Raw genomic sequence first — 12809 nt, 5'->3', positions numbered from 1 at the left:
TTTGGCAGCAATTACAGCCTCAAATCTTTTTGAATCTGACGCCACAAGCTGAACACACCTATCTTTAGGCAGTTTGGCCGATTCTTCTTTGGAGAACATTTCAAGTTCCATCAGGTTGGATGGGAGATGTCTGTGCTCAGCCAAGTTCAGATCTCCCAGGGATGCTCAATCGGATTCGACTTGTTCACTCCAGCACATTCACAGAGTGGTTCTGAATTCATGTGAGCTCTGGAGCAGGTTTTTTAATCCAGGATGTCGGCCGGCCAGCTCTAGGAAGAGTCCTGGTGGTACCAAACTTCTTCCATTTACGGATGATGGAGGTCACTGTGCTCATTGGGACCTTCAAAGCAGCAAGTTTTCTGTGCCCCAAGACAATCCTGTCTCTGCTGATTACTTTGACTTCATGTTTGGTGTTTGTGCTCTGACATGAACTATCAACTGTGTGACCTTATATAGACAGATGTGTTCTTTACCTAATCATGTCCAATCAACTGACTAAAACCAGGTGGACTCCATTGAAGCTGTAGAAACATCTCAAGGATGATCAGTGGAAACAGTGTGAACCTCAGCTCAATAAATAAATGTGATTTCTTTGTTTTCTATTTGTAATAATAGAAAACAAACTTCTTTTACATTGTCATACTGGGGTATTGTGCATTGAATTTTGAGGAAAGATTAATGTGATACCATTTGGTATAAGGCTGGAACATAACTAAATGAGGAAAAAGTGCAGCGCTGTGAATACTTTCCAGATGCACTGTATGTCCTCTCAGACTATTGTAACCAAAGCTCTGCAGCAAGACTCTTAAATGTAACAAACTGAGGAACTCACATCAGTCCTATTTTTGTCTTTGCACTGGTTACCTGGTCATTTTAGAATCAGTTTTTAAATTTAGACTTCAGCTTTTAGGGCCCTACATGATTGTTATAGCGCATACTCGACCCTCAGGTCCTCAATCTAAGACCTACTCGTAGTTCCAAGGACCGGGTAGAAAACCCACTTGCGTTATTCAATTTAATGGTCAGTGATTATAATGTTATGCCCGACCGGGTACAAACACACAGCTGTAAAATTGCAGAAGTCCAGAGAGTGAAAGAATTCTCAGTTTGTGATCAGTGTGGTTTTCAACTCAAAGCATAAGGCAAAGTGTAGAAAATAAAAAAATTTGTTTTGGTCGTCACAGAAGCCGTCACAATGGAAGTGGGCGAGGAACACATCACAACGTAGCTTTTCCACAGGAATTCTATTGCAAAAGTAACAAAGTGGACAATAGTATCATTCAACAATATGTCTGTATGCTCCTGGAGAATGAAATTTTTCCACATCTTAGAAAAGTGAAGCAGGATCTCAAACAGAAACATCTAAATACAAAAAGGATAACTTCAGGTTAAAAAGGTCTGTGAATATTTACCAATACTGTGAGGAACAGTTAGGGAAGACGGCTATATGATTCACTGCTGGGGCACAGTGGATGCATTTAATGAGTCAGACATACAAAAATAAATCACAACAAAGCAACACATGTACTGTACAAATAAAAACCTGAAAGAAAAAAGTCTTTTCTGAGAGGACAGAAGACGTCTCTACAGTGGAGGACAAAATGTCCTGACCAAAATGTGATGGATGCAGCTGCAGGAACTAATGTCACATGTTTAATGGGACAGGGTGGAAGTTAACAGGTGAAGTCTGATGTGATGCCTCCAACACACACGCACGCATTCCAACATGGAAAAACTAAATTAAAGGGTCATTTCACAACTTCTATGACATATTCAAAAACAAACCTCTTAAGAATTGTACAGGTATAAAAAAGCTACAAACATTAATAAATTACATCACTGACACAGAAACACTTCACAAGGTGCTAGTAAAATAATTCTGAAACCTTCAGGATACTAGAAGTTGAACAAGTGGCTGGTCATAGAAACTTTGAGATTTGTTTGTCTTTTCTACAGTTTTTTCTCAAAGCTTCATTTTCTGTTCAAACAGAATCACAATACAGTTAGCTTTGTGTATGTAAGGCCATATGACGATAACATGTTGCTCATTTCTTCTGTTGTTTTCCAGGCAGCACCACTAGAACTAATGAGCAAAGATACAAAAAAGGACAATATCATAAATTCATTTACATATATAGATACCTTTCAAATTAAATTATTCCAAATAAGCAAAAGCAGTACAAATGTAGAATTAAGTGGTAAGCAAAGAAGGATACAAAAAGTTAAAAGGCTATGTACAAGCTACATTCTATACAGTGGAGCCATAAAAACACAGAGATGAGTATAAGCGTGCGGTGCTGCCTGTGAAAGCAAAAGAGAGAAAGTATCCCCATGTAACTGCACCTCTGTCGTGGATGAGGCTTATCATCGGCTGCAGGTCCCGCGCTGTGTCCCAGCTCCTCTACTTTCCCTGTCCAATCCACTGCGTCCTGATGTGCGTTGCCTATGTTAATGTTGGAGAAATGTCCAGACATGGCGGCCGTTGTGTGCTTGTGCTTTAGTCGCTTTTCATTTCCTATCTAATGATTCAACGAGAATAAATAAATAACCGCGCTGATAGTGCTCTGCAAACGTTGAGTGTCAACATAAAGACATAAATGCTTGGGTTGATGCTGATCCGATCCGACGCTCCAAGAACCTTTTATCTCAGTTTGGCAATGATAAGCTGCATCCATAGGTAGGAATAAAAACTCCCCTGACCCGGACCCGAAGCACACATGCAACTCCATACATGCAAGGGATACTTTCACAAATCTTGGAATGACTGCAATGTACTTCTATTGAACAACCCCTGATAAAATGACAGCTGTAGTAAAACAAGACATGTTCTCTTAAAAAATATTTATAATAGCTTCTGTACACTTTAATATCTGAAAGTTATAAAGTATAAGTAGAGGCAAAAACCTATCTGAGTGATGTTCTTCTTAGAAGTTGAAAAATGCATGACTCCTCCCCTCTCCCATATTATTATAGTTTGCATTTTCCTAATTTTCCTTTTGTTGGCTTTTATTAGTGAGCAGGTTGTGAGTCTGGAATGAGACCCAGTCCTTGAACAGTCTGCGGCATGCTACAGGAGGAGCTTTCCATTTCGATGGATCTTTAGGATCTTTCCAAGTCTTTGTTTAGCTGTTGCCATGCCTTTCTTTAGCCGCTTAGCTGTGGAGAGATGGAAAAATAACAGGAAGATCAGATGTTAAACTAGCATAAATCAACAGACAGCATGATTAAAGTGTAAAAATATGTCCCAGGTTTGCACTTTACACCAGGGACATTGGGAACAGAGCAAACATTTGGAACAAGGTTCCATGATTAGTTGCAAATGTCATTTACTCTAAAAGTAATTCAACATTTTTGATCTACAAGCAAAGCGCTGTGTGTGGAAAAGAGCTCTCTGAACCTCTCATCCCCACAGTGAAACATGGTAGTGGCAGCTTCATGCTGCAGGGATGCTTTTTTGATGGGAAGATGGTTAAACCAGGATGATATTTCCTGTAAAGATGAAAGCTCCCACCCACAAGAAGCACTGTCCAGTCAGTATGACGCTGCGTGCACTAAAGACACCACCGCACATCTAAAGACCTTGCAGTTCCCTTCGGACCTTTCCTCACAGTTGTGAAAGGTCCACAGAATGGTTTCAGAAAGGTTCATGTATAAGCTGGTTTGGGCAGAGAAAATTAGGAAGAAACAAACTAAATATTGTTTAATTCGTGATGATTTGCTTTGTGTGTGGTTCTAAAGGTTGAACTATTTGAGTTTTAGCAGGCTATCTTCTCAGTGACCAGACCTCTACTTATTTGTTCTAAGTTACATCAAACTTTTTTAATGGGTTTTTAAATACAGATCGGCCATAACATGACTGAAGTTTTCCATGATATCACTCAAAGAGCAGTGTTTCAAGCTCTGAATTAAAATACATCCACAGGTTTGTTTTCATTTAACACACATTTTTTGAACTAACCAATAAGAAGCTTACAATGCTATGACATCATCATCTGGACTCTTTGAAGTTGTCAATAATAATAATGTTGCATGTAAACTGATGACTTTAACATTATTCTGACTTTTAACAAATAAAAATACTTTTGGTAATCTGACCCTAAAGCAAGTAAAGTGGTTCTGATTTTATTTCAGACAGCGAGGAAAAACACGATTATAGACAGGACACGACAGTAGATGATTTGCGGACCTTTGGCATCTGCTGACCCCAGTCGGTCCCCCTTGGCTGTGCTGCTGCTGTTGGTGCTCGTTGAGTTGGTGCTGTTGTTGGGAGAGGACACGGATGGCCGTCTCTGGCTAAGGAAGATCCCTGGAGCCATGGGCTGAGGCCCTCCTGGTGACTTGACAGTTCCAGTGCTGAACTCATGGTCCGTCAGGCTGCCGTCCTGGGAGTCCACATTATGATCTGGGGAGCTACTGTCCTGAGAGTGTTTTGGTAGCTCCTCCGCCACTATACTCTTCTTCTTGGTGCTTTTCTTTTTCTTCTTGGTTCTCTGCTGCTCTTCCTGCAGAGACATGACATTTGATTATGCTTACAGGATTAGTATTTATCAGTAATGATGGTCCTGGTGGACCTACCTGGTGAGAAAGCTTTGCTGCAGCCGCAGCCAGGCCTGTTTCAACTGAAGCCACACGAGCTCCTTCTCTTGCTGGTCGCTCGTGTCGAGGAACTGAAGGTCCCACGCGCACTGCAACCACATCACCTTTAAGATCTCAAGCACTGATAAAAGTAGCAGTATAACAACACAGTAATTACCTGTGGGGCTATAAGGAGTGTCGTCGCTGCTTTTCCGCTTTTTGGATCTTGATTTGAAAACAGGATTATCCTCTTCAGATTCCAACGACGGGTAAACTAAAACCAAAACATGTCACAGGTGACTGGTATGTCAAACCTCAGAGCTTCTCACTGAAGATGTGAGGTAAGTCTGCTTGGTTGTGTCTTCAGACAAGGAAGATATTTCCAGTGATGGCCTGCAGCACAGCTGTTGACCAGCTGTTGGCTGCTTCCTGCTCTCAGCCTGCTCATGACACAATGATCCCAATCTAGACTTAAATATCTTATAACTAGGTGATCAAGATAAAGAATGGCCTGTTTACAGAGGCAGAACAGAGTGGAGCTCCATCCCAGCCTGAGGATTACACAGCAGGAATGTTCGTGCTAGGAACAACTAATTAGACTCTAATTTGGGGTTCAGAAAGCAAGTAAAACAACAGTTCACAACTAGTGTTAATGGCTTCTTAACAAGCCGGCGGGATTCAAACAGTTGCGTTTGGACGGGGTTCACAAAGAAAGTGAAGCAAGACCATGCAGAACATTTGGAAAGGATGCGCAGAAAATAAACATTAGCTCCCATCATCTACTCCAAATGAAAAGTTCTCCGGCTACATTAAGATGTAAAGAACCACAAGCCGATCCATCAGGAATCAGTTTGTTTTTAGCAGCACCTGTTAGCAGCAGCGAAAATCAACTGTGGCGTGTAATTATTTGATCATTTGTGTGCTCAAGAAATGGCCATTTGACATCAGCCTGACCTCACAGACTCCTGTCATCTGCTCCAAAGTTCTACACAGTGCTGAGTGTCTGTATGCTGGCCTTTCAGTACATCAGAGGAAATAACATTAAACCCAAACAGCTTTTACTAAAGTCTGGCACAGATCAAACAGCAACAGAATTAGCCAAAATAAAAGGGCAAAAAGGGGAAAAAACTAATCAGAACAACTAAAGTTTCTTAACTTCTGCTTCATGAAATCTCTTCATATGCAGACATAGCTCAATTTATTGTGACCTTGGGACACGTGCAAAAAAGCCATTAAATAAATGTATCTTTCTTTGAAGTAGTATAACCTGAAATGTTTAGATCAATGGTGACAACTGTTGGCACCCCTACAGTTCATACTTTGTACACCCCCCTCTTGCCAATAGGCGAACACTCAGTCTTTATTGTTTCTATGGGATTTAAGTCTGGGGCTCAGAGGCCATCAGGGTTGGTTTTGTGTCAGGTGAACCATGTCTGTGCAGATCTGGCCATGTTGTGGATCATTATCCAAGATTTGTAGTTAAAATGTATTTTAAAGACTGCATGATGACAGAGACTATGGCAGTGTTAGGACAGACAGGTCCACAGCATCACAGATCCTCCCCAGTACTAAAAAAGAGCATGAGAGGCAGTTCCTCTTCTTCATCCTTTGTTTCACACCAAAGCCCTGACATTCTTTACCACCCTACTCAGTGTGCATGATGGCAAGATAAATATGTGTCCTCATTCAGCCTAAAGGCTAAAAGAAATGGACCAAAAATTATTCGTACCCTGACGGATTTAGATCAAAAATTATTTTCATTTAACCTAGAAGTTTATTTTTATATAAAATGAGACATGCATCTCTGAAAAGTATTATGATCAATATAAAATCTAAGTCAGGGTTATTAATAATTATGGGCCCACTTCTTTTTGCCATTACGGTCAATGAGGACAAAAAAACAATTTCTCTGTTTTGTTTTGATTTACTGTACATTTTATTATTAACCTTAGAGGTTTCTTCCTGTTAAAAGGGAGTTTTTCCTCTCCACTGTCGCTACATGCATGCTCAGTATGAGGGATTGCTGCAAAGTCAACGCCAGTGACTGTCCACTGTCTCTACATGCTCATCCAGGAGGAGTGAATGCTGCAAGTCACTGACTGGATGCAATCTGCTGGGTTTCCTTAGACAGAAAAACATTGTATCCAATTTGAATAAATAACTGAATCTGACTGCAATGTTCAATGGTTAGAATGAATTGGAATGTATGTACCTGACTTTTGTGAAGTGCCTTGAGACAACATGTGTTGTGAATTGGCACTATATAAATAAACTGAATTTAATTGAATTTATTAAACATGTCTTGCTTAAAATGATTTGACCCCTTCTCAATAATCAGTAAAAAAGTATTTATTTGCAACAACTAAGCCATTCTTCTTTTTGCATGTTTTCACTGGGATTTATTTTTGGTGATGAGCTTAAGGTTGGACCTCCACTAACATACCATCACCATAATGGTTAGCTTGCTGCACAGATTCTCTATCAGAGTACAGTCAGGACTAAAAACATTAGTCAGATGAAATATGTTTGTCAGATTAAAAGATAACTTCAAACCCAAATCTGCCAGGGCCATGAATAATTAACTATTACCCACTGACACAGCAAGTCACGATTTACTGATTAGATGTTCCTGGAAACTAACCAACTTAGTACATAAATATAAAGTTGCAGCATAGATGTTGCAGTAGATGTTGTAGTGCTCCATAATCTGAGCTAATGTGGTCATATAGATGTTGAATAAAGGCGGTCTGAGAATAGAGCCTTGATGTACCCCACATTTGCATTGATTCATACTTAACAAATGACCCAAAGTACTTCTGGTCTGTCCAATAAGATCTAAACCAATTTAACAAAGTGCCACACAGTCCCACCTAGTGCTCTAGCCTGCCAGCCAGGATTATATAATCAGCTGAACTCAAGGCAGCACTGAGATCCATTAAATCCAGGACTGATTTTTATTGAATACCTATTAATATGTCATTCATAACCTTGACCAATGCAGTCCCAGTGTTGTAGTGTGGTCCACACCTGAGTGTAAAGAACTAAAGAGGTTGTTTTCAATCAGAAAGGAGTAAATCTGTTGATTAGGTTTGTGATGGGGCAGTAATTACTTATTACAGAGGAATACCTGTTGGGCTTATTTATAAGAGGTTGTTTTAAAGCCCTGTGGAAATGGCCTTATTGAAGAGACGTATTTACTACCTGCAATATTTCAGGGGGACCAAATCAGACATGCAAGTCGTGAATTTCCTGTAATGAAGGTTGTTTTGTTTTTTTATCAGAGATACCTAATGCAATGGATTAATGATCTAGATGTCCTAATGCTAGCCAAGAGCTACAGCAGGAATCAGCCAGCATTGGTGCAGAAGATAGTGAGTGTAAAAGGTCACAGACAGACTGGGTGTAAAAGAATATGTGTAGCATCTTCTGATTACTCCTTGCATTACCAGGGGTAATGAGTAGTAATCAGATGGAGAAACATCAGTCACAACCACATCGCTAATGTCCAAGCCTTTAGAAATGACCAGATCCAGAATATGTTCTTTTGCCTGTGTTCATGGGTTCTGCTACATGCTGCTGAAAATTCGCTAGAATATTCTGTAGCTTTTATATTATCTACATGAATGTTTAAATCATCCACTATATTTAGAAAACTCATCCATAAATCCAGCATTGTCTTATAGAGGCCTGTAAACATTTAAACCACAGAAGGACCTGGATTTAACAGCAACATATTTAAAAGAGTTTTAACCCAACTTTTTATGTGAGGCCATATTTAAGATTTTTACTGAGTGCTGATGACATGAACTGATTTCTAATTACTCTATGTTTTGGTAGCTTAGATCTATTTCTATTAGCTACTATGACTAGAATTGATAAAGGTTCCTGAGACCTGGGCCCCCGACTTCTTCTCAGAGCCACAGTGAGTAGAATATTGAAAACCTAAACTCACTAAACATTAAGACAAGGTTGGAGACACTTTGTGCTATGGGGGTTACAGGTGGGGGGGCTCTGGTCAGTAAAGTCCAGCAGCCCTCAGTTAGGCGTGGTTACAGAGGGTGAGGATGGTGTGTTCTTGCAGGCTGCTGTTGGAGTTTTGGAAACCATGTTATGGAAGCTAACACCATCTACTCAGTTTTATCCAACATCTCTTTTAACGGGTTCTGCTAGTTATTTTTCTTCTCATGTCCCTGGGAACCGGCATCCCTTTTGGTTTTCCTCCCAGACATTTCCAGGGATAACTAATATTTGTTACCTTCTCTGGTGGTAATTGTCCATGTCAGTATTTTTTTCTTGGCTGTTTTGTGCAGCAGTTAGTGTTATATCATTCCCACAGAATCCATTTATCTCCATATTTACCATCCCCCTCTATAGAACCGTCAGAAATATGCTAAATAAATCTGCGGAATTTAGAGATATGCAGGCAGATTACTTAACGGCGCTCCTCAGCAGAGCAGTAGCATGCAGCTCTACTGTTCCTAACATCAAGAGATAGGAGGTCACTCATGGGACTCAACAAGTCATTAGAACTTTGTGATCCAAAACATTCTTCAACAAACTGAAACAAGACTTTTATAGATTACACAAAGTACTGTTAAAGTGCAATAAAACCCGGACCTTAAGAGTATTTATTAGGAAACATTTACAGTGTGACTGATTTGGATTTAGCATATCATCCGGTTACTGAATGTTTCGTTCTTTGTTCAGAGCTACCAGACGGCACCAAAAAGCCCTGGAATTCCAGACCAAAGCTAAACCAGGAAGATTTCCGAGGCTTCTAAGGGTCGGTCTTAGGGAAGCTGAGGAAACACCTGAAAGGTTGCGTTTGGCTGTTGTGAGTCAAAGAACATAAGCTCTGGTTCCAACAATCTCAGAGGAGAAGACATCTACTGTTCCCAGTGAACAGTTGCTTGTTCTTTCATAGTTAATAGTAGGAATCAGGTCATTGTTTTCTTCTTACCATAATCGGAGTCCTTGAAACATGCATCCATGTGATCCTGCTCATCATCATCATAATCCAGGCTCTCAATGCTGCTGCTTTTTCGAGGTTTCTTCGGGAGTCTTTTGGTTGGCCGCTTGCTGTTGCTGCTCCCACCAGCCCCTGCGCTGCTCTTCTTGTACGCCTGCGAGCTGTGCGAGTTGCTCTTTGACTGGCTGTTGCTCCACGGCTGCTCCAGAGTCTCCGAGGAGGACAGGTTGGCCATGGACAGCATGCCCTGAATGGCCTCCTGCGTGCTGGGAGATGCAGGCGGCTGACTGCCGGAAGCACAAAACAGCACAATCATTACACGTCAGCTGGCATGTTAGTGGACAATAAGTGCCAAAGCAAAACTTTGTCTGAAATCTGATTGTACAAAAAGACAAACAACCTTTTTTGTCTGACATTAAAGTAGACTGTACCTTTCCTGGTTTAGGTCCGTTACCAGAATGAGTTTATCTTTACTAAATGCCAGAATAATGAGAGAGAGAAGTATTTGGTAGAATTGCCCTTCAAACTGTATGACTTTGGTCTTCCACAAGCTTCTCACAATAGTTTGCTGGGATTTCTCCCATTTTGTCCCATTCCTCCTGACAGAACCAGTGAAACCTTGTCAGGTTTGTTGGCCTCCTTGCTCACACAAACTTTTTCGGCTCTGACTACTAATGTTCACTTAGACTGAGATCAGGACTTTGTGATGGCTGCCACTCCAATACATTATGAAGTTGCATAAATATAACAACATAATGTTATTTCTTAATAAGGTCAAGTATTTTGTGAAGTGCACCAGTCCCTCCTGCAGCAAAACACAACATGATGCTGCCACCCCCATACTTCACAGATGAGCTGGTGTTCTCAGGCTTGCAGCTTTGCTTTTACTAGACCACACGACATCCAGGAACTATGGTCTTTATCCCTGGATGCTTTAACAAACTGTAATCAGGATTTTTATGCTGCTTCTTCCTCTTTGACTGGCATTTCAACACACATGCTGGTACAGGATTGTTTCACTGTGGATAATGACACTCACGGACCAGTTTCAGCAGCATCTTCACAAGGTCCTTAGCTTTGGTCCTGGGGTTGATTCACACATTTCACACCAGAACCCGTTCACCTCTGGGGCACAGAACCAGTCTCCCTCCTAAACCGGTTGATGGTTAGACAGTTCCATGATGTTTATACTTGCATTTAACTGTTTGAACAGATGAACGTAGAACCTTCAGCCATGTGGAAATTGTAGCCAAGGATGAAGCAGATTTGAGGTTTTCTTCCTGATATTGTGGCTGATTTCTGCAGATTTGTTCCATGAGGAAGCGGAGTGTTTGAGGTGTTGCCTTAAAATACATCAACAGGTGCCTGCATTAACTGAAATGTTAATGAATTACCCTATCAGAAGCCTACAATGCCTTGACATCATCATCTGGGCTTTCCCAAATGATGTAAACTTCCTAATTTAAAGAAAGTAAAAACATTTCTGAAAACTCTCTCTTGTTGTTTTGGCATTTAGCAAATAGAAACAGTTTTGCTAATGTTAATCATAATGGTTCTGTGTCTTATCATTCACTGTATGTAAATATGTGGTTTGAACATTAAGTCAGAATCTGAACATGAATCAATCAGCTTAAGAAGGCCAGAGAGCGATCCACATGGTAAAACCAGTACCAACCATCACTATAATACCAGCAATTGCTTCGTTCCCTCCTCAAAGCACTGAAACATTCCAGACAATGTACATATCTCAGCAATGTTTTGTTTCTCTCTTTCATTCCTCATTTGTAGCTTTCAGTGTGGTGGAAATAGACCATCAAGAGGTGAAGGAAAACAGCAAACAGTGTGAGGCAGAAGGAAGAGCCCGGAGCCATGCAGCCTTTGATAGATTAGTGTGGGATGGGATACAAACACTGATTTAACACAAACTGCTGACAGAATATTTGTAAACTGCCTGTTGGTTTTCAGCTGTGAGAAAACTTATAAAATGTACCTTTTTCATTCAATCACAGAGCAGCTCGTTTGTTTGTTAGTGACTCGGCCCATTAGAAGCCAGAAATTCATTTACTGAGAAGAAAGGGGGTCTCGGGGGGACCATTAAGAGATTAATGTTGTGCATGAAGTACTTCCCATGAGAAGGGAGGGCTTTGTATGTGGTGGTTCAAAGAAACCATCTAAGCCTGGGTTCGGGTCGGGTCGGGTGGGCCTACCTGTTGGTGTTGTAGTCGATCCCACCCACTTGTTTGCTGGCCTGCAGCAGGTCCAGGATCCCTGCGGCACTTCCGCTCTTTTTCTTCACCTTAGAGTTGCGGCTCTTGACCTCAGGCTTGGCCTCCGTGTCTATGTGCAGGGTCTCTTCATCTGACGAGTCCATGCTCTGCTTACGGAGGAAGTGGACAGAGAAGAAAGATGTAAAAGAGAAATATATCCGTTAAACTACGTGTAAAGACTGCTTCACTGTGGAATATAACAGGAAGTAATCCAAAGCAAAACTGTACATTTGGCTTCCATTAATCTTTCCTTTATGTTTCTTTGGTTTGATAAACGAGTAAAGTTCTCAGACTTGGTGCTTTTCCTGAAAATGTTTTCATTGTGCTGCTATTATTTTCAGTTCAGTTCAAATCCTCTAGATTAAAGCCAGGGTTCCTGTTTTAGTAAGGTCACTAAGTCTTTTTAGGACAATCAACATCTAAACTTTGGTATGAATATAGAAAAATAACCTGGGTTATCTGAGTTTCCAGATTTTACAGTCCATTTGACAATGTTTGTTGAACATAGCTCTACAGACCAGAGCATGCTCATCCAGGAAGGATCTTTGCATGGAATGAGCCAATTGTGTGGTCCTTTTCCCACCACACCATCTGTGGAAATCTGCTCACACATCATGATGCTAGTCCAAAGATGTCAGGCTACTTCAACAGCTGACCAGGGAAATTACAGCCTCCCCTCCTCATCTGCCTCCTCCGTATCAATATAATGATGTTGGTCAGATTCCAGGGCCAGCGTCCTCTTGGGAAAATGTAGACATGTAAGACAGAAACTCTGTGGTATGTTCATGTCATCCAAACACTGAACATACCAGAACCTATTTACCCTCCTTAGGTTCTTGACCTGCCTGGTTTCTCACACAGGGTAAGGAATGTCAAGTCCTTCTTGACTGAGACTCTCCAGCAGCGTATGTAACCTGCAGTGGCATACAGCGACAACTGCTGGAAGATTCTATTACATCCTGAAAACTTTACTGGTTCTTGTTGCTGAATCCTACAGT

The 12809-nt window shown here is 41.0% G+C and overlaps 1 protein-coding gene across 2 annotated transcripts in view; it reads right to left on the bottom strand.

The window, feature by feature from the left end:
• Nucleotides 1-1446: 1446 nt before the first annotated feature.
• Nucleotides 1447-12809, bottom strand: part of phf2 (PHD finger protein 2) — a 69108-nt gene continuing 57745 nt past the window's right edge. The window contains exons 17-22 of one of the 2 annotated variants that reach the window (XM_047347461.1): nt 11752-11921; nt 9536-9831; nt 4754-4849; nt 4576-4685; nt 4187-4502; nt 1447-3156 (exon numbers count right to left, since the gene is read on the bottom strand). In XM_047347461.1, coding sequence (XP_047203417.1) covers nt 3068-3156; nt 4187-4502; nt 4576-4685; nt 4754-4849; nt 9536-9831; nt 11752-11921 — 1077 coding nt within the window. In that variant the 3' untranslated portion in view covers nt 1447-3067. The remainder of the gene's footprint in view (nt 3157-4186; nt 4503-4575; nt 4686-4753; nt 4850-9535; nt 9832-11751; nt 11922-12809) is intronic. The other variant, XM_047347462.1, reaches the window with a different exon arrangement.

This window comes from Girardinichthys multiradiatus, chromosome 20 (assembly GCF_021462225.1).
Source record: "Girardinichthys multiradiatus isolate DD_20200921_A chromosome 20, DD_fGirMul_XY1, whole genome shotgun sequence".
Classification (NCBI taxonomy): Eukaryota; Metazoa; Chordata; class Actinopteri; order Cyprinodontiformes; family Goodeidae; genus Girardinichthys; species Girardinichthys multiradiatus.
This window is presented reverse-complemented; position numbering and strand designations above follow the sequence as displayed.